Genomic DNA, 27102 nt, shown 5'->3' with positions numbered 1-27102 from the left:
ACATGATGAAAGTGGCCGTGGTATAAATAAATAGAAATAGCATAGGAATAAGCACTGTAACGCAATAGATCTAGTAACACAATAGATCTAGCGCCACATTTTGTTATGAGTACAGAATTATTCCAGTCTGTTTTAGCTGCTGTGTGACAGGTTTAAATACTGTGTTAGTCAGGGCAAAAGTGCTTCAAGGGGCTATTAAATTAAACTGCATTAAACTACATTAAATTTCCTACAAAGAAGGTCCTATTCCATCTTTTTGTATGACTAATGGTTTGCACAAAAGAGTACAAGAATACAGAAAACATTGTGCAATGCACATGCTCTGTAGCGTGGGTAGTTTTTGTAGGCCAATTTACAGTTGTTTCTTGACTTGGTAGACCACAAGTGTCCTTTGTCACATTGTTTATCTTAACCTCCTCTACTCTACTGTGTACATTTTTAAATGATGACAATGTTTGAATAATACAGAAAATAAATAACAGTGTACATGAAATGTGTTTCATCTCAGAAACATTTCAGAATAGTTTTTTATTCAGAATCACTAATGCTGTCACCCCTCAAAGTATGTACCTTTCCTCCTGACTGACCCTGTATAACAACAACATTAAGTGGATTTGTCACAATTCATGATGGGGCAATATTAAAAACATGTCCACTCTTGTTACAGTTGAACCTGATGTGTAGTCATGGGGATTGTGGATGACAGGAGGAAGAAATTCATTCTAACTCTAGCAGGTTTGTATAACTTTATAATGTGTTCAAAGATAATTTTGTTCTGCAAAATACATTTCTTTGAAAGTACCGTGATTATATCAGAAAAATGGATACACAGTTACAGTTATAGTCATATGTTTCAAAATAAGAATAAATCTTTGGCTTATATCTTTTTTTAATCGGTTTGATATTACACAGTAGATATTGCATTTATCAATGTTGCATCTAACTTATTTCTGAGTTAATTTTTTATTGAAATGGATGAAATGAAGTGAGTGTGATCAAGTTCATGGTTCCTAATTACATTAACATTATTCTTTTTGGAGAGCCTTTGTAGAAAATTGTGGCATGGTGTAGGTGAAATTATAGTGCAGTTAGATTTTGATGTATTCATGTTTTAGATTTTGATAGTTGTTTGCAGACAACAATTTTAAATAGAATGCTTTATCCTGATTGATCAATTTCTCCCCATTTCTGTTAACCCTGTTTTGATGGATATTTATGTAAAAAAATCTTAAGTGTCATTCTGTACAAATGAGTGTACTATATTCTCCATAATATGCTTTTCCAAACAACGGGAAGTTTGCAGTTATTTTCCTGTTGGTTTTCTTTTATAAATTCTGTAGTGTTACATGTCTTTTACAATCTCATCTGAAAATCATGTTCTTCAACTGCAATAACCCTGCTTTTGTTTTCTTTACAAATAAGGTTGACTCTCTCAATTTTCCAATTGTTAAAATTAACATGTTCCAAAATTATACATGTTTTTAAATTGAAGTTATGAAGATCTTCTTTAATACAGGTATCTTAACATCTCAAAATTCAAACTATAGTACATTCTGAGTAAGTTGTATTCATGTCCTGAATAGTTACAGGCATAATTATTAGTTTATACCTTGAAGTTTTCATCCACATTTCAGATAACTACCAAATCAGGATGTGAGTTAAGCATATACATTCTGTTCTGAGGTGTATTCATTAACTTTCTATTGAAGATGATTTGTACACGTATGAAGCTAACTGACTGAGTTATGAATGTATGAAAGCAGCTTAATATTAGCAGAAGAAACAAGAATCAACTGGTGATCTCCAAATTTGCCTTTAAAAACTGGGATTCCTGTCCAATGTAAAATTACTGCTTACAACGCTGCACGCCCCCCCCCCCCCCTCCCCCCCATCTCAGAACCATGGACCTAGCTGATACAGCGTTACAGATAGCCGTACCGTAGGTACAACCACAACGGAGGGGTATCTGGTGAGAGGCCAGACAAATGTGTGGTTCCTGAAGAGGGGCAGCAGCCTCTTCAGTAGTTGCAAGGGCAACAGTCTGGATGATTGACTGATCTGGCCTTGTAACAATATCCCAAACGGCCTTGCTGTACTGGTACTGCGAACGGCTGAAAGCAAGGGGAAACTACGGCCGTAATTTTTCCCAAGGGCATGCAGTTTTACTGTATAATTAAATGATGATGGCGTCCTCTTGGGTAAAATATTCCGGAGGTAAAATAGTCCCCCATTCGGATCTCCGGGCGGGGACTACTCAAGAGGATGTCGTTATCAGGAGAAAGAAAACTGGCATTCTACAGATCGGAGTGTGCAATGTCAGATCCCTTAATCGGGCAGGTAGGTTAGAAAATTTAAAGAGGGAAATGGACAGGTTAAAGTTAGATATAGTGGGAATTAGTGAAGTTCGGTGGCAGGAGGAACAAGACCTCTGGTAAGGTGACTACAGGGTTATAAACACAAAATCAAATAGGGGTAATGCAGGAGTAGGTTTAATAATGAATAGGAAAATAGGAATGCGGGTAAACTACTACAAACAGCATAGTGAACGCATTATTGTGGCCAAGATAGATACGAAGCCCACACCTACTACAGTAGTACAAGTTTTTATATGCCAACTAGCTCTGCAGATGACGAAGAAATTGAAGAAATGTTTGATGAAATAAAAGAAATTATTCAGATAGTGAAGGGAGATGAAAATTTAATAGTCATGGGCGACTGGAATTCGAGTGTAGGAAAAGGGAGAGAAGGAAACGTAGTAGGTGAATATAGTTTGGGGCTAAGAACTGAAACAGGAAGCCGCCTGGTAGAATTTTGCACAGAGCACAACTTAGTCACAGCTAACACGTGGTTTAAGAATCATGAAAGAAGGTTGTATGCATGGAAGAACCCTGGAGATACTAAAAGGTATCAGATAGAGTATATAATGGCAAGACAGAGATTTAGGAACCAGGTTTTAAATTGTAAGACATTTCCAGGGGCAGATGTGGACTCTGACCACAATCTATTGATTATGACCTGTAGATTAAAACTGAAGAAGTTGCAAAAAGGTGAGAATTTAAGGAGATGGGACCTGGATAAACTGAAAGAACCAGAGGTTGTACAGAGTTTCAGGGAGATCATAATTGAACAATTTTCAGGAATGGGGGAAAGAAATACAGTAGAAGAAGAATGGGTAGCTTTGATGGATGAAGTAGTGAAGGCAGTAGAGGATCAATTAGGTAAAAAGACGAGGGCTAGTAGAAATCCTTGGGTAACAGACGAAATATTGAATTTAATCGATGAAAGGAGAAAAGGTGGAAGGAGTATATAGAGGGTCTATACAAGGGCGATGTACTTGAGGACAATATTATGGAAATGGAAGAGGATGTAGATGAAGATGAAATGGGAGATACGATACTGCGTGAAGAGTTTGACAGAGCACTGAAAGAGCTGAGTCGAAACAAGGCCCCCGGAGTAGACAACATTCCACTGGAACTACTGACGGCCTTGGGAGAGACAGTCCTGACAAAACTCTACTATCTGGTGAGCAAGATGTATGAAACAGGCGAAATATCCTCAGACTTCAAGAAGAATATAATAATTCCAATCCCAAAGAAAGCAGGTGTTGACAGTTGTGAAAATTACCGAATAATCAGTTTAATAAGCCATAGCTGCAAAATACTTACACAAATTCTCTACAGACGAATGGAAAAGCTAGTAGAAGCCGACCTCGGGGAAGATCAGGATGGATTCCCTAGAGATACTGTAACACGTGAGGCAATACTGACCTTACGACTTATCTTAGAAGAAAGATTAAGGCAAGGCAAACTTACGTTTCTAGCATTTGTAGACTTAGAGAAAGCTTCTGACAATGTTGACTGGAATACTCTCTTTCAAATTCTAAATGTGGCAGAGGTAAAATACAGGGACTAAAGGCTATTTACAATTTGTACAGAAACCAGGTGACAGTTATAAGAGTCGAGGGGCATGAAAGGGAAGCAGTGGTTGGGAAGGGAGTGAGACAGGGTTGTAGCCTCTCCCCTATGGTATTCAATCTGTATATTGAGCAAGCAGTAAAGGAAACAAAAGAAAAATTCGGAGTAGGTATTAAAATCCATGGAGAAGAAATAAAAACTTTGAGGTTCGCCATTGACATTGTAATTCTGTCAGAGACAGCAAGGGACTTGGAAGAGCAGTTGAATGGAATGAACAGTGTCTTGAGAGGAGTATATAAGATGAACATCAACAAAAGCAAAACGAGGATAATGGAATGTAGTCGAATTAAGTCGGGTGATGCTGAGGGAATTACTCTAGGAAATTAGACACTTAAAGTAGTAAAGGAGTTTTGCTATTTGGGGAGCAAAATAACTGATGATGGTCGATGTAGAGAGCATATAAAATGTAGATTGGCAATGTCAAGGAAAGCGTTTCTGAAGAAGAGAAATTTGTTAACATCGAGTATAGATTTAAGTGTCAGGAAGTTGTTTCTGAAAGTATTTGTATGGAGTGTAGCCATGGATGGAAGTGAAACATGGACGATAAATATTGTGGACAAGAAGAGAATAGAAGCTTTCGAAATGTGGTATTACAGAAGAGTGCTGAATGTTAGATGGGTAGATCACATAACTAATGAGGAAGTATTGAATAGGATTGGGGAGAAGAGAAGTTTGTGGCACAACTTGACTAGAAGAAGGGATCGGTTGGTAGGACATGTTCTGAGGTATAAAGGTATCACCAATTTAGTATTGTAGGGCAGCGTGGAGGGTGAAAATCGTAGAGGGAGACCAAGAGATGAATGCACTAAGCAGATTCAGAAGGATGTAGGTTGCAGTAGGTACTGTCAGATGAAGAAGCTTGCACAGGATAGAGTAGCATGGAGAGCTGCATCAAACCAGTCTTGGGACTGAAGACCACAACAACAACAACACTGCACCAGGAATAATAATAAATCAAGCTTATATTCAGCTTGGTTCCAGTGATTATAGTGAAGCAGTGCTACTGGGCAGAGCAGAGCTGTGTGTCAGGCAGATGTGCTTTGTTGCCATAATGAGACTATTTCATTGCCGTTGACCACATACAGTAGAATAGGTTTTCTTAATAATATCAGGTAATATCTTGATATTAAGTTACAGTTGGAGTCAATTGCAATTAACCTTTACAATTCATGTACAATTTAACTATCCACCAGGGAGTGGTGCGGCATCCGACAGGCTCAAGCTGGTCAATCTGCAGTCATTCTCAAATGATTTTAAAGAAACTACTTGGGGGGGGGGGGGGGGGTGGCGGTATTGTCATGCATCTAGTAGTTTTATTCGTCAGCATCATGAGGAACTGTTTATCATTTCATTAATCATCATAGTTATAGTGATTTTTCAAAATTAATCAAGATAGTATCAGAAAATCAAATAGTTTGGATTGAAAAATAAAGATCGCTATGAATTGGCATTTGGTGCATGTTAGGTCACATGTTGCTGCATACCAAATCTGGTTAACATATTGAACTATTATGTAAACTTCTCGAGAAAATGGGTCACTATAGCACTCCCCGTTCTGCTCGCCTGTCCAGGTGATAAATTGAGAATGAAATATTCATAATATCTTTGTATCTTATAAATGCGTTGAGATATTGAAACAAGAATTTGGTAAATGATAGCACACAATGAGAAAAGTAGGTTGCCAAATGGTTACTGTGCATAACTTCCTTATCTGATGGGCCATAGAAGTAACTGAAGATTTTTTCAGTGGAATAGTATAATTTTAAAGGTAATGCACAGCTGGTGAAATGAGACTTGTATCAGTTTTGAGATGTGGCTCTGACATTCACTATAGGATTCATAACCGTTGCAGGAATTGTGGAGTCAACTCTCAAAGTGTTGTGGGATTACCTCATGTGAAAACACACGAGTGACTTCTGAAAATGATTTTCTAAATGCTGTAAATGATTTATACAACATACAGAACTTCCTAGATGCAGTCAGTTATGTTGACAGAAAACTCATTTGTCTAAAATGCTCAGAAAATTCTGGTACAATGCATATAACTGTAAAACATATTCATTCAAATCATCGTACAAGCAGTTGCAGAGGAAATTCATTATAATTGATGTTGGGTGACACAAGAAGGAAAGCAAAAGTGATAGATTCATTGTTATAGTGTATTTGATGCAAGAAGTATACCACCAGACTCTCCAATACCGAAGACCTTAGCTACGTTGCCTTTTGCATTCGTAGGGGATGGGTCATATCCATTGTTATGGCCTTTTTTAACTGTTACTGTTGATGAGTTTTAGATCCAGTGAAAGAATATTTTGACAGACACTCTTCCAGACCATGACAATTAATTGAATGTGCTTTAGGTATAATGAATGCAAAGTGGAGCATATTTTGGATATCAGTACAAACCTCACCAGATTTTACTGATGATATTGTGAAATGTAGATGTGCTTCACGACACTGTCATTGACCTATAAGGATCCTTCAGTGTCAGAGAGCAACATCGAGCTTTCTATACAAGGCACTTAGCAGACAGTAGGAAACTTTAACATAGCTTCAAATAAAGCTGTCCAAATGAGATGGTTTTGAAAACTTTTTGCACATATTAAAAACATGATTTTCGTGAGTTTGTTACTTGTTACTTCACCTTTATTATTGTCCGCCATTTTAAGACAGTGAAAGAAACAAGAGAATAAGGGAATGTATTTTGTACTCGTCGTCTGTAATACTCCTGCAACCTCTAGTTCTTTTGCTGGCCCCATAGTGGATGCCAAGAAGAAACAGCTGCTATTAATGCACCTGCTGATGCCACTTTCTCAACAGTACAACAGAAGAAACACCAGCACCAGCAACACTAGTGACCCTGCTACCCACAGCAACAGCCGAATGCTCTTGGTGTAGTTTGAATGCAGCTGGAGTCACTCAAACGGTCTGCTCGCTGCTCTCAGAAACAAACATATTTGATTTGCTCAGTGCAACTCTAATGCTGTGCAGCTCTGCTTGCAGTGCCACTATAACCACATCCATTGAGCAGCATTGCTTCGTTTCACCGATGCTGCCCTGTTTGCTGCGCTGTGCAACTCTGATCATGCCACACTGCTCCAAATAATTGCAGCCTTAGACATGTAACTTTATCACTGTGCAATGTGTGTGGATGCCTCATCATGAAAATACTGAGGGGGGGGGGGGGCAGGGGCGGCTGGGGGGGGGGGGGGGGGAGGATTTCTAGATATGTACAAATGTACCTACATATGCATCATGCTAAGCTGCTTGTGGTAAGTGTGGAGGGGGATGGGTGGACTAGAAGGAGATAAGCATATGAAATTACCATTCACTGATGTGAGTTACAATTAAGCTCATTTTTATATATCATCCTTAGTTGTACATTGTTATATACTTAATGTTAACTTTATCTGTGATTCTTCAACATAAATTTTTTTATGTTTACTCTTTGCCATTAAGGTTGTTTATTAGAGGAGAAAATGTCACATGTTGTACCTTAATCTGTCTTATTTTGAATCCAGAGTTTTGAAGGAAGCATGTTCATATTAGGCTAGTAGTCATGGTCTTGTGTGCTCAACAGTAGTGTGTATGTGGGGGGAGTAATAGCAAGAGATACATAGTGAATGTGGTATGTTTGACTATACAACTGTGGCAGTGTGCTTGTAAACTGACACCTATCATTGCTTTTGTTTACTGAGTATGCATAACATGTTAAAAGTTTGCAAATAGATTTTCTGTTCCCAGAATGAGTTTTTCACTCTGCAGCACAGTGTGTGCTGATATGAAACTGCCTGGCAGACTAAAACTGTGTGCCGGGCCGAGACCTGAACTCAGGACCTTTGCCTTTTGCGGGCAAGTGCTCTACCAACTGAGCTACCCAAGCACGACTCACGCCCCGTCGTCACAGCTTTACTTCTGCCAGTACCTCGTCTCCTACTTTCGCAGGAGAGCTTCTGTAAAGTTTGGAAGGTAGGAGACGAGGTACTGGCAGAAGTAAAGCTGTGAGGACGGGGCGTGAGTCGTGCTTGGGTAGCTTAGTTGGTAGAGCACTTGCCCGCGAAAGGCAAAGGTCCTGAGTTCGGGTCTCGGCCCGACACACAGTTTTAATCTGCCAGGAAGTTTCAGATTTTCTGTTGTCACATGTGCTCCATTGTTGTCTAGCATTTCCTACATCACTACACTTGCATACAATGAATAAAATGTGCTTACAGGTATTGAATTCCTTGGCATATTGCATCATTTGTTTCAATGTCTTTGGTAACAGTTGTTAGCAACAATGAATGTGGCAGACAAGAACATGCTGCACACTCATAAAAGAAAGGAAGTGTAGGAGAGGACCAATATCAAGAGGATCACCACCATAACCAATGAGTTAAAAGATCACTCACTGCTTAAGGAATGGCAATGTTGTAAGAGTTGCTTAGAAGAGTTTTTAGTACTTCTGTTGCATCTACACAGTGCCATTCATGACCTTTTGTCCATGATGGTTATGAAAGCAGCATTGTCACATGCAAAGAGTACATAGACAAAGAAAAGCTTGCTATTCTAGAGCCAGTGAAAGGCATTGAAAGTAATCTTTCTGTTTCCATTTCACAGTTGATAGTATAGAACAGGCCTTCATTTGTGGTGTCATTCACTAATTCTGTAAAGCTGCCATCACTTAAGTGTCCTTTTCCTTTGGCACCATAAACTGCCATGTTTCTGGGACCAGTCTTAAATCCTCCAATGAAGACACCCCCTCTCTGTCAACTGTTAATAAACATACTTTTCTCAAAGAATATATTTAATGAGTAGCAGAACTGCTCTTAGATGGTATCTCAGTGACGTCAACATACAGATACATAAAGAGTATACTGAACATGTCATTTGGAGGTCACAACTGAATAGTCATAGCTCACCTGGGGTATCTCAATAAAATAAAACCCATCAGGAATATCTTTCCACGCCTTAGTTAACTTTCATAAATCTTCATTTGCTAAGTGAAACTGTGAATGTGTATGAACCTGTACACACACAAAAGATACTATATGCTTTCCCTGACAATATGTGCAAGTGATGGATTATTTGTGCGAATTGGGAGCAATTATCAGAAGAAAATATTATGAAATTATTCAAGTTTTTGATCAAGAATTACATGGAACACTCACTCCACAGAAAACAAGAGGAGAATATAACCCCACAAGTTTGCCTCCTTCTGCAGCTGATAATTCTAGATCAGATGGTCACAATGCAAATCCAAGAGGAGAAAGCCATACTGTATGTTTTTTGTGCATTGAGATCACTGGTCCCAAGAGAGTAACATTAACGAATTCTGACAAGCATATAACAAAACTGAAACCAAATAGATGTTGTTTCCTGTGCCTCAATGATGTTTGTGATGTTAACAACTGTGCCATGAAGGGAGAGCCTTTTGCTTGTACTGTAAGCCATCACAAATCCGTCAGCACCTGCAATGAGAACTCTGTCTCTGAAACGGCTCTCACAAATTCTACTTCAGTTGGCAATGTGTGCTGAGTGTCATTGAGTTTCACATATCTTCAAATCACACATCTGTTCATTGTAAGACCTTCAGTTTTAGTATGGTCACTCATTGAGTTTTGGTTGGCAGCAGTCAGTCTAGTTTCATAAGCAAATTCTCAGCTGACAGCTTGAAATTGAAAACCAATGCCACTGAATTTCTGACAATCCATCCCTTGAGACTTCTGTGTTACAACATCTTGATACCACATTGTTGAGTTAAACCTGAGAAGTATGCATAACATTCAAGAAATCTGTCTTACTACCTTCGAGAGTTCACATTCCTTCTGGCAACATCTAACTGTTCCTCAAGGTTCAGAAATTTTGACTAAGACACAAAAATTACAATTAGCTGATCCTAGATACACATTGGATCTTCCAGTGAGATTATTCATAGGTGCGCACCAGTATTGGTGTCCACTCCCGGTTGCTGAGTGGTCAGCACAACAGAATGTCAATCCTGTGGGCCTGGGTTTGATTCCCGGCTGGGTCGGAGATTTTCTGCTCAGGGACTGGGTGTTATGTTGTCCTAATCATCATCATTTCATCCCCATCGATGCGCAAGTCACTGAAGTGGCATCAAATCAAAGGACTTGCACCCGGTGAACAGTCTACCTGATGGGAGGCCCTAGTCGTACAACATTTATTTATCAGCATTGGTAAACACTTAATCATGCTGTGCCAGTACTTATTTATCCATCCTTTGCACTAATATCTTTGAAGATTGGTTGGGTACTTCATAGCAGCCATTCAGGAGTATCCATTAGTTACTCAACAGTGAATATTGTCACCCTGTCTGAAGATACTATCTGCAGCTTCTGGGACGTGGGCTGTATGACAGTCATCATCAAGATCAATCAGTCATTCAAAGAGATTCTGAATTGTTGGGAGAATTAATGTTTGTAATCACTTTATATTTGAAATGAATGGTATCTTGACGACTGTCTCAGTAACAGGTATGTACTTGGATTTCACCTACAACCCTGGATGATAGGGATCTGATGAGATTTTTTTCTGGTATAGCATCATTGAAAGGGAAACATAAGAATGCATAAATACCGGAAAAAGAACTGTTTATCAGTTACAGTGACATCCTTTGGGCTCGTGTGTAGTCCCTTCTTCTTTTCTGCCACTCCAAGGGAACCAACAGACACCTACTGCTCACACTTCCCAAAAGCCACAATTGTGAAGACAAGAGTGCTATTATTAATATTTAATGTGAAATCATGTGTTTTTATGAAGGAATTAATCTGTCAGTACCATATTTAGCTGCATGCTGTTCAGAGCTCAGGCAGTATGGAAAGGAGAAGGCCCAGACAACCACCATCACTACTATTGGTAGATAAGATGTCACCCAAGTGGCTGGTCATACCTTTGGCAGAAAAATATGGGGAGAATGTTGCTATTGTTATTTGTTTTTATGTCAGTGTCATCTGTTTTTCATGTTAGTATTCTTTGCGTTACAATTAGTTATGTTTACTATTTGTCAATAAATTTGTTCTTTTGGAGAATCTGTGTTTATTACACAATCAAAATAGGTGATTACTTGTAACAGGTATTAGTGAATGGTAACTTTCCTAAGTCTGTACTGCCTCATACTGCCACCTCCCTGCCACTATTCCCATTTTCATGTATAGCTTAGAGATGGAATGGTACCTATATAGATATCTTTCTGGATACTCCTATTCGGTGTCTTAGTGTTGAGACGGCCATATATGGAGACAAAGCTGTTGTGTTACACTGGAACAAAACTAAAAATTCATATTCCTTTATATGTACTTCAAATTATTGTATATATTTAATCATACAGATGACTATCTTGGTATTTTATGTTTATCTATAACTTGAGTGATTTTCCTTGACTCAGACTGTGGTGAAAATGAAATGAAGGCAGGTGGGACATGTAGCCAGGCAAACAGAAGCTAGGTGGAACAAGGACTGACTTTGCTGGATTCCAAGAGATAAGAAAAGCCCAAGACGAGAACCTAATGCGTGGTAGGTAGGCAAAATCAGAACATACGGAGAGGCGGCATAGATGTGTACCACAGTGCACAGAGAAGTCTGGTGGAGACCTTCATTTAGCAGTGTCTAGCAAATGGTTGCTGCTGTTGATGACAATAGTCTAATAACTATTAGAATTTAATACTAAAAGGAATTATTTAACAAATAATTACAAGAGTTGTGGCAAAACCATAACTAATCTGAAGCTGGGAAACAATACTCTACAGCTTGGAGTGTTTACTTTTGATCTGTATCCTTTTGTTGATCAGTGAATACTACTTAACACATTTTCTTTGGTTGCCTATTTCATAAATTAATTATAATTCGTATCTGGTAATAAGATCTGAATAACCGTGCTCCTGATCTTTTCCTTTGCAGTGTCTTCGGTGCTAGAGACTGAAAGAAAGCTGGAATCATTGTCAAATTGATATTTTGGTCAAAAATATTTCTCCTTTTAACACCAGTCTGTTAAATCTTATTTATTCATTGGCACATACCTCTAATTGGATATGTATAATACGGTTGTATAACAACTGCTTGAATTACACATATGTTGTCTGTAATGGCACTTGCTAGATGTTTCCAAAGAGGTATATGTAAGATACAAAAGGTAGTGATGCACTTCCGCAGAGATGCTGCTAGATCAGAGAGATGTGACTGTCACTTTTTTTTTTAAATCTACAAACAAAAAAAAAAAGAGGAGTCTGTGGTGTGTTTTGAGGAAGAGAGGACGCGAACATTTTTATCGCTCTTCCTATTCTAACAGTTTTGTTAATAAGATTGGATTTTGGGCTAATATTAAGAACCTGAAGTGAATTACTGTGCCTGTCTATTTATTTGACAAATAGTTCATCTCACTGCATCGAAAAATGATTTCCTTTCGTCAGGTGACACAGTCAACAATTAGCAACTTCTGCAGTGGCTGTATTCAAGGCTATCACTGCAGCAGAATGAAGAGGTAAAGTTTCTCACTGAGAAAAAAATACAAATAAGAACATTTAATATTAAATTTCCTAGAAGGTTTATTTCAGATCTGTTTGATGGTGTCTGTTTAGGAGCCAGCTCTAAAAGCATTTCATTGATTTCCATTTATGGCTTTGCAGTTAAAAGTCATAAAGTGTTTCCAATTCAAGAACTCTGATTCATTATCCAGCCAGTAATACAAAATAGTATTCATGTCTCATTCAACTGCCCAGTGAGAATACATTTTGACAGAGCAAAAAATTTGAGAACAAATGACAGAATGACAGTTTTAAAACTTTTTTGTTTTTGCTTCAATGATATCACTGTTATTATTCTGAGTGCCATTCTTTCATAGGTGCAACACACCTCCAAGCTGCGACATCTAAGAACACGTGGTCCGCAGCAGTTTGAGACATTTAATTTTCCGCGTCCGGCCATCCTGATTTAGGTTTTCCGTGATTTCCCTAAATCACTCCAGGCAAATGCTGGGATGGTTCCTCTGAAAGGGCACGGCTGACTTCCTTCCCCATCCTTCCCTAATCCGATGAGACCGATGACCATGCTGTCTGGTCTCCTTCCCCAAGCAACCAACCAACCAACCACTAAATTTTGTCCTGTCTTGCCCATGTACCTTGCATTACCTGCACATAATAATAGACCACATCTTGCACAAAATGGTGCCCAAAATGTGACTATTAATCAAACAAATTATTAAATTTTCGTCATTTAGAAGGACAGGGAGTATAACCCATCATTTTCCCTAAGATCATGTGTTACATGTCTACGCACTGAAATGAAAGATGTTGTGAAAGTTACTTTTTTTTAAATAACTAATAACAATCTGAAAATAACAAATAAATGTTACCACATTGTTGTTTGTAATAATTCCAAGATATTTTCAACTGAGAAGAAAACATTTATTATAATATATCAAAAAAAGAAACCAAGAACATAGCTCTTCTCGTAGTTAATAACTTCTGATAATCTCAATTCCTGTCTCCATTTTTTGCGGTTGGTGCTACAGAGCACATATATGTGGTTAATGTAATTTTGAATTCTTTTAATTTACTATATTTTTTTCGATGTGTCTTTTATAAGTTTATTATTTTATTTATGTATGACACTTATAACTAATTATCTGCGGAAAATCTCCACTTCACTTTTCTGTTGATTATAAGATGAAGTGTTTGTTTTCACATATTCAAAAAATCAATAGGCAACTTTTTGACGTGGTTAACTGATTGTTACTTCAGTACCATTGCAATAAACTAGAGTATGCTTATGAGAGAAATTAAACAAGCTTCTTTTTGGTTTTCCACCCTATATTATCAATGTTGCCTCTTTATGTTTAATGAGATAATCACTAACTTGCTGCTGTGATTACCTATCCTATACATAGTACATTTATATTCATTTTCAATGAACATTACTTCTCAGGGGAGGTACATGCTAAAAGTAATCACAACCCCATATCATCAATTGCGAAACTCTGACATCTGCATTTACTTTCATGCCTGTATGTACACGTCTCTTTCACTAACCCGCATGGTAAAGGTAAGTCTTCCTATACTAGTTTGGAAAACTCTTCACACATAGGAAACAAAATTCACTACATCTAGGTCTACATCCATATCTATATTGTGCAGACCAACGTGAAGTGCATGGCAGAGTCTATGTCCCATTCTGCCAGTTATTAGGGTTTCTTCCCATTCCATTCACATATGGAGTACGGGAATAATGCCTGTTTAAATGCATTTGAGCATGCTGCAATTAATCTGATCTTGTCCTCACAATTACTATATTAGTGATACATAGGGGCTTCTAGTATGTGCCTAGTTACCAATTGCAGCCAGTTCTTGAAACTTTGTAAGTAGGCTTTCTTGGGACAATTTAAGTCTATCTTCAAGAGTGTGCCAGTTGTTTCTTCAGCTCCTTTGTACACTCTCACATGAGTCAAACAAACCTGTAACCATTTGTGCTGCCCTTCTGTGTATATGTTCAGTATCCCATGTTAGTCCTATGAGTATTGGTATGGGTTCCACACTCCTAAGCAATATTCTAGAATGGGTTGCATGAGTAATTTGTAAGGGATCTCCTCTGTAGGTGATTGCATTTCTCCAGTATTCTAACAATAGACCAAAGTCTGGTATGTGCTTTATCCATGATTGAGCCCATGTGATTATTCCATTTCATATCCCTACAATATGTTATATGTTGGTATTTGTGTCAGTTGGCTGATTTCAACTGTGACTCTTTGATATTATAATCATAGGATGCTATGTTTTTTTTCTGTTTTGTGACAGGCACAATTTTACGTTTCTGACATTCAAAGCAGGTTGGCAATTCTGCACCACTTTGGAATCTTATCAAGAACTGACTGAATATTTATGCGGCTTCTTTCAGACAGTATACTTTATTACACTTCACTACCATTCCTTACTTCTGTAAGAACTGTTTAGATATCTTCTTCTGTAGGAACATATTTCTCAATCACGTGCAATCCTTACAGTGCTAGTGTTCCTTTCAAAATCCATACCCCTAACACAGTATTGGTCATAACTTTTATGGATCTATCTAATCTTGGTATAGCTCCTGTCTTCCCTGATCCTATTAACCTTTTCGTTCAATATATGAGGTACCCTACATCACTAAAACAACCTGAAGGATCCTCTTCCTTCCCTATTTACATATTTTAAGAAATTTCTCCCTTAAGGTATGACTTCAGCTGATCTGTTGCACCCATTTACAAATGACAGTGTTGTCCTTCCTCTGTACTAACATCCCCCCTATCTTTCTCCATTAATGTTTTGGGGAGATGGTCATACAGTAGTATATTACTTGAATAATTTGCTGTCACGCTCTCATTGTACTCCTAGGCAATTTGCAACCACTTTGCCTGGATGTTAGTATGTCATAACTTAATTTAGGGAATGTGTGCAATTCCTTTCCTTTCCCCTGGTCAATGTGACATTGCTAACGTGCAGTACATTGCAATAAGGGTTCTGTTATGTTAACTTATGTTCTTTATCTTGAACACAGAAGTTGATTTGACTTCCTGCTATATACATTTGATGCTTGTAAATACCATTACGCAAAAGTATTTTGCTTGGGTACTGTGATGCGTGTGTGTGTGTGTGTGTGTGTGTGTGTGTGTGTGTGTGTGTGTGTTACTCCTTGGGCATTCCTGTGTAGACAGGTTTGGGTATCACAGTGTGACACTGAATTAAAAAGGGTTCCTGCAATGGATAGCGGAAAATAGAGCCAGTCAAGTTTTTTGCTGAAGACCCAGAGAATGAAAATTTTTGGCAACCCTACAGAATGGACTCTCCCGGCTATCCCCATACAGGCCCCTATTTGAAGCCAACAGAGAGTGAGTAGTAACACACCAAAAAATATGTGTTTTGTAATAGAATATGACTGGTGTAGTAGTATGCTTACCAGCGTGAATATTTTGGCAGGTAAGATTGTCTAGGGGTTGGAATTACTCATTTAATTATTGTATTTAAGTGCCCCTATAATAAATGTTACAAACCTAACCATACTTCTCATAAAAGGAAAGAAAAAGTATCAAAATCCTGTACTAGAAAACATATGTAATAATATTCTCAGTGTTTATTTATGTATTTTTCAAGTATTGTAGAACGTTCTACAAAAGTTCCATTTCAGTATACAGATTACTATGTTTTCTGGAATTTATGAATGGTGTTGTACACATACAAATTCTTCAAAAAAGTTAACATTCAGTTCAAGAACTAGTCAAAACTGTTTTTTTTTCAGAGTATAATTTTCAGGACCCTACATTTACTGACCCTACCCACAGTATTCAACTGCAAGAAAGTAGTTAGATTGCTTTTTATAATAATGCCCTTGATACTCCACCTGATGATTCCAGTGTGGGCCACTTCATTATATCATGAACAATAATAAGTAACTGTGTACTTAGTAAATGAACCTAATATTTACTGCTGAACAACAGAATCTCCAGGTTGGAATTTAAACAACATTAGCAAAAGAATAGATTGCTACGCACTGTAAAGATGACACATTGAGTTGCAGATGGACATAATGAAAAGATTGTTACACATTATAGCTTTTGACCAAGGCCTTCTTCAGAGAGAGAGAGAGAGAGAGAGAGAGAGAGAGAGAGAGAGAGAGAGAGAGAGTGTACCCAAACACAAGGAAACACACATTATGCACATATGAAAACTACCTCTGGCAGCTCCGACCGAAATGCGACTGTCATTTGAAGAGCAATCTGGAGTGATATAGGGAAGGGGAAGGGATAGCTGGATATGGGTGGAAGGAGAGAAAAGCAATGTCTGGCGGGGCGTGTGGGTACTAGATGGTGGCCTGACGAGACTGCCAGGTGCAATGTTGGGAGGTGGAGTATGGGAGAACAAATAGGGAGCAGAAAAGGAGAGGAACAGGGAAGGGAAAAATTTGGTTGGGTACATCTGAAGAGGGTGGTACACAGTGAGGGTGAGGGGACATGAAATGGGTGGAGGTGATAGGACAGAGGGGGCAGGAACTAGTGGGTGACAGTCACATCCCGTTTGGGGCTGGTGGTGGTAGCAGTCATGTGCGCAGGAGGTGTACTTACTTGTGTGAATGTGTGTGTGTTTTCTTTGCTGAAGAAGGCTTTGACTGGAAGATATCATGTGCAACAGTCCTTTCATTGTGCCTGTCTGCAACTCAACGGTGAGTAGGAGACTATCCTTTTCCTAATTTTGTTAATATTTACTACTAATTAACATAATTTTATGTCTGTGGTAGTTCGTATAGTTTTGTGACAGAATAATCAGTTTTGTTATTCTAATTTTCTGCATTTATATATGGTTTATGTTATTGTGATATGACAGTAGAAGGAAAATTCTAGCATAGACGATATGGAAAAGGTAAGAGTACAAGAAACTGGTACAGAGAAAATGAAATATTAAAGACTGAAACACATTCAGTAAATGACGATTGTCAGTCCACTGAATCTGCGAAGACTGCAGACTCTCCTGAGTGCATTTTTGTTATTATAATTTTCTATATCTTATTTTGATATTATATAAACCTTTTCTTGACTTGTCCTGGGATCTACAACAATCACTTCTTTAGGATGGGGAGACTAACTGTTTGATATGGTCCATGGTAATGTGTGATGAACTTGCTGATTTCTTTCTTCAAGTTCAATAATAAATAAATAAATGCTTAATAAGGCTAATGCACCTAAGGTAAAAAAATAAAATAACAAATCTGTTTAATCAGCTCATGAATGAATAAATCTCTCCAGTTCTGACACCAGTTATGTAATAGTCAGAATCATAATCAGAATTTTATTGTCTCATAACATACATGTTAAATCATTGATTTAGTGTACAGGAGACTCATCAAGCTTATAACTATAATAGATTGTACATGGAATACAACATTGACTATAACTATAAAATACCTTATTATGTATATCTATGTTGTGGGGTCTGTGCAAAAAGATTGTGTTTATATGCAGGAAGCATGAACCTTTTTTGTTTCTGGTTTCATGTCTGTACCAGAAGTTATTTGGAGCAAACAGTTCTGGATTATTATTTGTGAAAAGAATTATTTCATATAAATACAGTAAGGGAACACTTTGCATGTTTAGGTATCTTAATAGAGGCTGACAAGATTCTCTTGGCTTTGCGCTACTCACGTTCATTATAACTTTTTCCGGAACATTAATATTCTTGTCAATTTGCTAGCATTTCCCCAAAAGACCATGCCATATTCCCTTAATAGCTATGGTACATTACCTTTTTTGTCACTGTGGCAGTGAAATTGCCTAAGATTGACATAGCAAATGCCAGGCTGTTCAGTTTATTTCTTAAATAGTCTATATGTGAGGACAATGACAGATTTCTGTCCAACTGCATTTCTAAGAATTTAACACATTCTTCTTTGTTTGGTTCCAGATTTCCATGCATAATTTGAATATCATTTATTTTAGACTGTTTTACCTTTAACTGCATTACCTGTGTTTTTGAAATATTTAGTTTTAGGCCCTTTAGATGGAACCACACATGTAGATTTTCTAGAGTTTTTTATGATATTTTTGGGAATTTCTTCTGAATTTTTATTTTCTATCAGAACTGATGTATCATCAGTGAATGAAACTGAATGATGTTTATATTTATGAGTAAGGAAAAAAAGAAAAAAGTATTAGTCTCAGAATTGATCCTTGTGGCACCCCCTGTGAGATAGTTCTCCATTTCAAGGAGTATTTTCCTTATCTGATCTTATGACTAACGTTTGCTGTCTCTTTGACAAATATGACTTATACTGCTGTAAGGCAGTGCCCAATTCCATATTTTTTCACTTTATATACTAATAGTGAGTGGTTCACACAGTTGAACACTTTGGCTAAGTCACCAAATATTTCTGCTGCTTTTTGTGATTTATCTAAGGTGGAACTAACTTCATTTATGAATTTGTTAATTGCATTAATTGCACTTTTGCTTTTTAGGAAGCCAAATTGATTTTTTGGGATTATATTAAATTTGTGACATAAATTTTGAATTTTGATTGCAATCATCATTTTAAATATTTCAGAAAACACAGGAAGAAGGTAAATCAGATGGTAATTTCCCATATCTTCTGTAGAACCATTTTGAAATAATGGTTTCACTTCTGCATATTTTACAATGTCTAGAATGTAGCATTCTTTAAGTGAATGAGTAATTATTTCAGATAGCTTGTGTGCTATTATATTTCAGGCTGCTTTTATAATAATCAACCTATCCCACATAACTTTATTTTTTAGGTTTAATATTGTTTTTTCTACATCTTATACTCAAACTTTGTCAAATTTAATTAGACACTCATTCTTGCTCTGACTTGACCAGAATAAATGTATGTTATCTTAGGAGTGTCCATCTACATCGGCATCAGATTTTGCCACCATTATAAAAAGTTTGTTAAAATTTTCCGATGTTTGAGTGGGATTTACAATTATTTTGTCTTGTATTTTTCCTTTAGAAATTTCCTGGTGGCTAGGATTGATTACAAGTTCAGATTTGACAACTGTCCATACTGTCTTGGATTTATTTTTGTGCTTTCTGATAAATTTAGTATTTACCACTTCTTTTGCTGCTTTTACAACCTTCTTAAATATTTTTTTAATATTATTTAACATAGTTAATGAACTCAGGACTGTTACTGGATTTCAGATCAGCATGTAGTTGATATAGATGTTATTATGCCAGTAGTAATCCACTTAGTTTATTACTTGCCTTTTTGTGACAGACTACGGGTGGAAAAGTTTCATTGAAAACATGTAAAAAGTTATTTAAAAATTTATCAAAAATTTTTGAACATAAGCTTTCATGTTGTAATGACTAATTTACCTCGCTCTGTCTACCCGAGAACAACATGAAGTAACATAACCACCACCTGGGTTTGGACATTAGATGTATCTTAAATATTTACCTCCAATCAATTTATTAATGTAGTTATTAGTCAATACTTTACCTTTACATAACATAGAATTGCTTAGATTAGACAGAATCCACCACTTGCTAACCTTCCTTTCACAAGCAGTGATTCACATAACAGCTTATGTAATATGTATCCCTGTTTTAAATCTACAACTGCACATCCATGAATGCTAACATTCTCATTAACCTACTACTTAACTACTGTATACTGTGGTATCTTCACTCATAATCACTCTTCCTGTATACTGGAGATGTTACATTCCACCCTGGATTTTCCATTGCTTGATATTCACTCTTCTTTGAGATACACTGTGTTCCAGAGTTAAGTCTTCATGTGCATATATCTCATAAAATAAGTTTGTTTCATACTCTTAATCTGGGATAGTTGTACACTTCAACACACTTACTAGGACACCTGTCATTAAGATTCACTATGTCGTAAATGCAGATCTAATAGGAATACAAATATTACATTCTGGCTGGCCAAACAATCAGATAATGCTTTGAACACTTGTCCTACAGACTTTTGTGAGAGTGAGTGTGAACTGATCATAACATTCAAATCATTCGTATCCTGTAATACATTCAAATCTTTCATATCCTGTAATACATTCAACCTTATCTGAGTGTCTCAGATTTGCTCATGAATATTGTTAAACTTCTTTCATGTGTTTCAAGTCACAGTCTAATTCATGAAATTGTTTATTCACCTCATTTCATACTAAATCATATTGATTGTTCACATCTATTTGTAACTTTCCTTTTAAAGTCTTTATAGCTTCTTGAAATTCTGAAATCTTAACATTAATCTCTTTCCCTGTCTGGACTTCTTAGACAATTTGTTTTTCTGTTATCTGTCTTATTACTTAATTCAGTTTTTAATTCATCACTAGAGATTTTAAAATAATTTTTTAAGTTTGTCAAATGGCTCAAATGGCTCTGAACACTATGGGACTTAACATCTGTGGTCATCAGTCCCCTAGAACTTAGAACTACTTAAACCTAACTAACCTAAGGACATCACACACATCCATGCCCGAGGCAGGATTCGAACCTGCGACCGTAGCACTCGCGCGGTTCTGGACTGAGCGCCTAGAACCGCTAGACCACCGTGGCCGGCCTTAAGTTTGTCTTACATGGATTGATTAATTCTTCCAGTTTTTAAATATCTTTCCTGTAAATTGCCCTCCATCTATGGATAGTGACAGGGACACAGTAAATTCAAGTGTGCAGCTAATAAAAATTAACTTAGTCCTATAGCAGCATCAAATCACTAACTGCTACTACCAATTTAAAACAACATTCATCACTAAATTGCTCAACATCTAGTTATTACCACACAGATACACTCAAAATGATAGAAAAGAAATCAGTCATCACAGATACAGCTCACCTAAGTTGTGTAGGTATGTGTGTCATTATGGTGAACTGCTGGTGTGAAGGTAATGTGTTGCTGTCCACATTTGCACCTTCACTAGGGTGCACAAAATAGAGTGTTTATTTTTGATCTGAGTCTTTTGGTTGATCAATGAATGTTACATAAAATATTTTTCATGGTTGCCTATGTCATAAATTAATTATTATCAAGACCTGCTAATAAGATCTGAATAATGGAACTTCTGTCCTCCTTAGTGGACTTCTTTTTCCTTTGCAGTGTATTCAGTGCTAGGCACTGAAAAGCAACTGGAACCCTTGTCAAAGCTATTTACTGACAAAAAACATTTCTCTTTCATAACCAATCTGTTTAAGCTTCTTTATACATTGGCAGGTAACTCTCTTCAGATATGCTGTAAAAGCATAGTGAGAATACATTTTGACTGAGCAAAATGTCACATATTGTCAGAGCAAAAGTCTGAGAATGAATGACAGAATAACAGTTTTAAAAATTATTTTGTTTTTTCTTCATGGATTATAGACTTACATCATTTTTGTGTAATGTGAACATCTAAAAAAAGAGGAGTTGCAACATATTTAAAAGTAGACACAAAATAACAAATACTGGAACAAATAGTTTTTCTGTTGATTAGAACATAGAAGTATGTGCCTGTGAGTTGTTACTGGAGAATACTTCTCTGATAATTGTAACAGTGTATAGATCCCTCTAGGAAACTTTCAGCTACTTATGAGAAATCTAGATGCATTTTGATCTACCTGTCAGACAAGAAGAAATGGTTAATAGTGTGTGAGATTTCAATGTAGATTTCTTAAAAGGTACAGACAGGAAAAATGAACTAGAATAATTATTCGGGCATTTCAATGTAATTTCAGCAGTTAGTTTTCCAACTCATGTGCAGCAAAATTGTGTGACATTGGTTGATAATGTTTCATAGACAGTGCTCAGGTTGAAACAACATGTACCCAATTGCTAAAGATCTGTCTGATCACGATGAAAAATTGGTGGTAATAAATAATATGACATCATACAACCCCCTTAACATAAAGTATCTGACATTTAGGAAAGCAAGTTTTAAATGTGAGTCAGCCACGGTGGCCGAATGGTTCTAGGCGCTTCAGTCTGGAACTGCGTGACCTCTACGGTTACAGGTTCGAATCCTGCCTTGGGCATGGATGTTTGTGATGTCCTTAGGTTAGTTAGTCTAGGGGACTGATGACCTCAGAAGTTAAGTCCTGTAGTGCTCAGAGCCATTTGAACCATTTTTAAATGTGATTTAAAATCAGGTTTTCCAATGTCATCTGATGCAGTCCCCAACAATCAGTCATTCCTTCTCATCCTGTACGGTAGTTCTCCCCTGGCCAGCGGTTCTGAGTGACTTTCCCAAAATATACCCCATTTCCTAGAACTCTCCAATCCTTTTCCTTCACCCTTCTTCCTTCCTCTTCAACCCTTCTGTCTGAAGAAGGAGCCACTGGCTCTGAAAGCTTGCCAATCACAACGGTCTTTTATATGTATGTTCTGCTGCTGCTTGGTGAGTAGATTTTTTATCTATCCAATTAAATAATTTTAAAATTATTTCTTCTGCAGAACACCTATTGTATTGATGAATTTCTTCTTGACAACTGGTAGCCAGTTAAAAAAACAGTTTCATCAGTAGGCGTAAAAATATTTGTGTTCACTAATGTTAATACTAATCATGTATTGCAAACTGACTCATTCTGCAGCATTTTGATAAAACCCACTCAAGTGATCTATGGGACATGCAAGTAACTTCTACAAAAATTGCTACTGTTATTGTGAGGGCCATTCTTCCAAGGCCATAGCACACATCCAAGCTGCAGCATCTAAGAACAAGTGACCCTAGCAGGTAGAGGTGCTAAACTTTGTCCTTTCTTCCAGATATATAGCGTCCATATACTTTGTATTATCTGCACATAAAATAGACCATGGCTTTACCGGCAGATTGTGTTCTTTTGAATTTTTGCGGCATGGGTGAATTGGGATGCTGCCATTCAAGTGATTGGTGTTTGACCTCTGGTGTGAAGTGGAAAGCCCAGGTTTCATCACCCATGACTATTAAATTCAAAAGGTTGTCCTTTCCATCTGCATAACATTGAAGAAATTGGTGGGAAGTTTCAACGCATTGCTGTTTGTGGTGATCTGTGAGCATTAGTGGGTCCCATCTTTTGCAGACCTTCCAAAATTGCAACACTTCATTCAAAAGTCTGGTACACGGTGCTTCGAGAAACCTCAGGAACAACATTGCAGAGCTCATTGAAAGTGATCTGCCATCCTGAAGCACAATTTCTTCAACCTTTGTGATTGTCTGTTCGAGAATTGGCAGTCTCCCGCTTCTTTTCTCATCATGAATTTCAGTACAACCACCTGCAGACTCTCTGCACCGCTTGCGGACATTTTTAACATCCATACATGACTCTCCATACACTTCTGTCAGCTGTTGATTGGTTTAATGCCTTTTGTACTAAAAACCCAAATAACTGCATGAAATGTATACCTGGCGGTAGTGGCTGATAGGAGCCCCATTACAATTGGCTGCCAGGCCAAGACTCCAGTGGATGTGTGATGGTTTCTGCAGAGAATGGTGAAGGAAAAAAACATTGTGGCCAACAACAATTCAAACATTTTCCCTGCAGCCCCAGTTCTTTGGAGAGCTTACTTTTGGGATTACCTTTGTAGAAAGACTGCCTGTCAACAATTGGAGTGAAGAGTGCCACACTGCAATCAGGGCAGGCATGGAGCACAGTAGAGCTTCAAATGCTGACCAGCTACTGAGAATTTCACACATTGTTGGGTAGGAGGGTCCTGCTTGTGCCATAATATGAAGGATAGCAAGAAGATATAGTGTGGATTTCTGAACACCTTAAACTTTTTTTTCAAAAAGTCCACATTACTATAATGTACTATCAGGAATGTGACTGGGCAATTTGGGAGGTGCTAAACAACCAATCTGCCAGCCTAGATCTAGTCTTCCATCACCATATAGCTATCACAAAGAAGGATGATAGTTTCAACAATAGGATTTACTACCAGGACCTTCTCTTTGTTACAGCATTATCTCCAGCTTGTGATGTAGGATTTTGTTTGAAAAGGTGCATTACACCACAGTGTGGCATCTCACAGGAAACACAAAAGAAAGTGAATCAGATAGGACATATTTGAGCTGCGAAATTTCTCAGCTTCTCCATTTTCCTTAGAACAGTGCAAGCCCAAGCCCTTCTTTGCAATTTCCTATCAGACCAGTCCTGACCATGCAGATCACTCTTCTCCACCTACACCAAGTAGGAAATTTAGTGATATTCTGCTTGTTATAAGTGACAAGAACTGTATCTGTGGGTTCTGGGCAATAAACTAGCAGATGTAGCAACTAAGGAGACCTGTGTAACACATGCAACAGCACAGTATAAAATCTCCCTACATGCAGGCATAGAAACATGTATCATTGGGAGAAGAGGTCTGGAAGTTAAAAAAAAAAAAACCTGCAAGCTGTGAGTGGCAAAATGAACTACTCTGCCATAATGTAGCTTGTTCCAGGCACCATTCCTGAATTAACTCTCTGCTAATTTGCCTCCAGATTTTTGGACTGCCCTGTTTGTCATTCTTTCCTTCTCTAGCAGTGTGTAGTGTGTCAAGACTTGCTCTTCATTTTGGGTGGTGACAGTGGAAACCTGAAATGACTACTTAACTTTTGCCTCTCATCATAGCTCCTCACAGTAGGGCTGGGTAGGAATTTCTAGCATATCCCTCAGGATGGCTATGAAAACCAAGTTTTAAAATTATTTTTATCGTTATTATAAAACAGTTTTTGGCATTTTATAATTAGTATATTATTTTCATTTTTTTATTTCTCAAGTAATCAAGTGTTATTTGTTGGAACATACAAATTACTGTAACCAATCACACTTATTCTTGTATCCACTACATGTTTTGAAGGAGTGCACTTTCATCATCAGGTGGATTAAGGACATCTAAAAAGCCAAAGACACTATGTTTGTACAACTTTTTTGGTAAAGTACCAGTGAAAGACTTATTGTTTCCTTTACAGCATATCATTTTGATGTAACACTGAATGATGATCAGTACAAAGAACTAGGCTCAGACAAAGGCCTTGATGAATTTTTGGATGATAGAAGTCTTGTGACACTGTCTGTGGTCCACAAAGATGCAAAGCTGCAACTTAGTACAAGGGTGAGCTTTGGAATCCATTAATATTTCTGTCTGTTTCTTTAGCACTGTAATTGCAAACATATTTGCATGATTTTCAAATAATTTATTTGTATTGCAACACTGAGTGACTTCCGTTACATGTATGTAATGTATGTGCACATAAGAAATGAAAAAAATAATTAAAATCTGACTTTTGCTGGGATGCAAAATTCTGTATCTGCTGATAGACACATTTAAAAATAGAGAAAATATGTCTATTGGCACTACAGCGATTTTGCTTCCTGAAGGCGAGTACTGACTAGCCGTTCTGTCTTTTTGTATTTGAGAGAGATGGGATTAAAATCACCATCTAACTGTCATGACTTAGGTTTCCCATGATTTCTTTAAATCATTTAAGGTAGGCTGTTACAGTTCACATGCCTGCCCAGGGGCCAGCCAGGTGCGCACAGGCCCTGGTGGATAAGATTGGGCAAGCATTTGATATTTAGACAGTCTCGCAGCTAAACTGCAGTGTACACAGTTGTACTGCACTGGCCACAGTCTGGCAGGTAGCCTAAACTACCCCTGCCTGCCTGTGAGTGTGAGGAGAGGCATGCTTTCCCAGTGGGACAGCATTGGAATAGTCTGATTTTGGCTCCATTGTAAGGGCACGGCTGATTACCGCACAACCACACATTTTATGGATGCCTCTTCATTGATTTCAGAGTCCTTAAACTCACTTCATAGTAAATCTACTCCTTAATGATATTTGTGGTTAATAATACAGATCAGTTTTAGCTGATTTAAACAACCACAAAAAGAAGTTTCTATAGCTACTTTTGTTAGAGTTGACACAGGTGAATATGTATAGTGAGTAAAACACATTTAGTGCCAGTAACTACATTTGCACTTCCAGGTAAAATAAATTGAACACAGTGACCAAGGAACATTTAATTACATATGTAAAACTCAGAGCGTACAATAGCACCAGAGAGGTCTATCATATTCCACATGATGCACTTCGCTGCCGTTTCACATGAAATATATTGTTCAAACAATTCCAATCCCCCCTTTTAACATGTATTTTGTGGCTTGCCTTCACAAGATAAACCAAATAGTCCCACAATCTTTTCAAACTTCTCTTTGTCGAAGGGTTTTGTCAGAAGGTCAGCCAACATGTCTTCTGAGTGCAAGTACTCCGTGCCGATGTTCTGTTGCTCTATGTGGTCCCGAATAAAATGGTGCCTTATATTAATATGTTTTGTTCTAGCACAAGTGACATCATTTTTAGCTAGGTTAATGGCTCCTTTATTGTCACAGAAGATTGTTATGGGTTCCACTATTAAATTGGGTTCTATTTCACATGTTAATATTCTTAGCCATGTTGCTTCCTGTGTGATGTAAGACAGCGCCATATACTCGGCCTCTACGATACTAAATGCAAAAGTTTTTTTATTTTGGCAGGACCATGAAATGAGGCCTCCCATTAATTTAAAGCAGTAGCCAGTAGTGGAGTGCCTATCTCCCAATTCGCACCCCCAGTCTGCATCACTGTAACCTTCTAGTTTTGCATTCCCTTCTCTATGGTATCTTAATTAGTTGTTTGAAGTTCCACGTAGTTTTCGGAATATCC

The 27102-nt window shown here is 37.5% G+C and overlaps 1 protein-coding gene across 1 annotated transcript in view; it reads left to right on the top strand.

The window, feature by feature from the left end:
- Positions 1-27102, top strand: part of LOC126328907 (cytoplasmic dynein 2 heavy chain 1) — a 906666-nt gene that overhangs the window by 40761 nt on the left and 838803 nt on the right. Inside the window, exons 2-3 of the mRNA XM_049996078.1 lie at positions 668-735; positions 25369-25511. Coding sequence (XP_049852035.1) covers positions 687-735; positions 25369-25511 — 192 coding nt within the window. The 5' untranslated portion in view covers positions 668-686. The remainder of the gene's footprint in view (positions 1-667; positions 736-25368; positions 25512-27102) is intronic.

The sequence above is a fragment of the Schistocerca gregaria genome, chromosome 2 (genome assembly GCF_023897955.1).
Source record: "Schistocerca gregaria isolate iqSchGreg1 chromosome 2, iqSchGreg1.2, whole genome shotgun sequence".
In the NCBI taxonomy this organism is placed as follows: Eukaryota; Metazoa; Arthropoda; class Insecta; order Orthoptera; family Acrididae; genus Schistocerca; species Schistocerca gregaria.
Note: the sequence above shows the minus strand (reverse complement) of the source record. Positions and strands in the feature narration are given on the sequence as shown.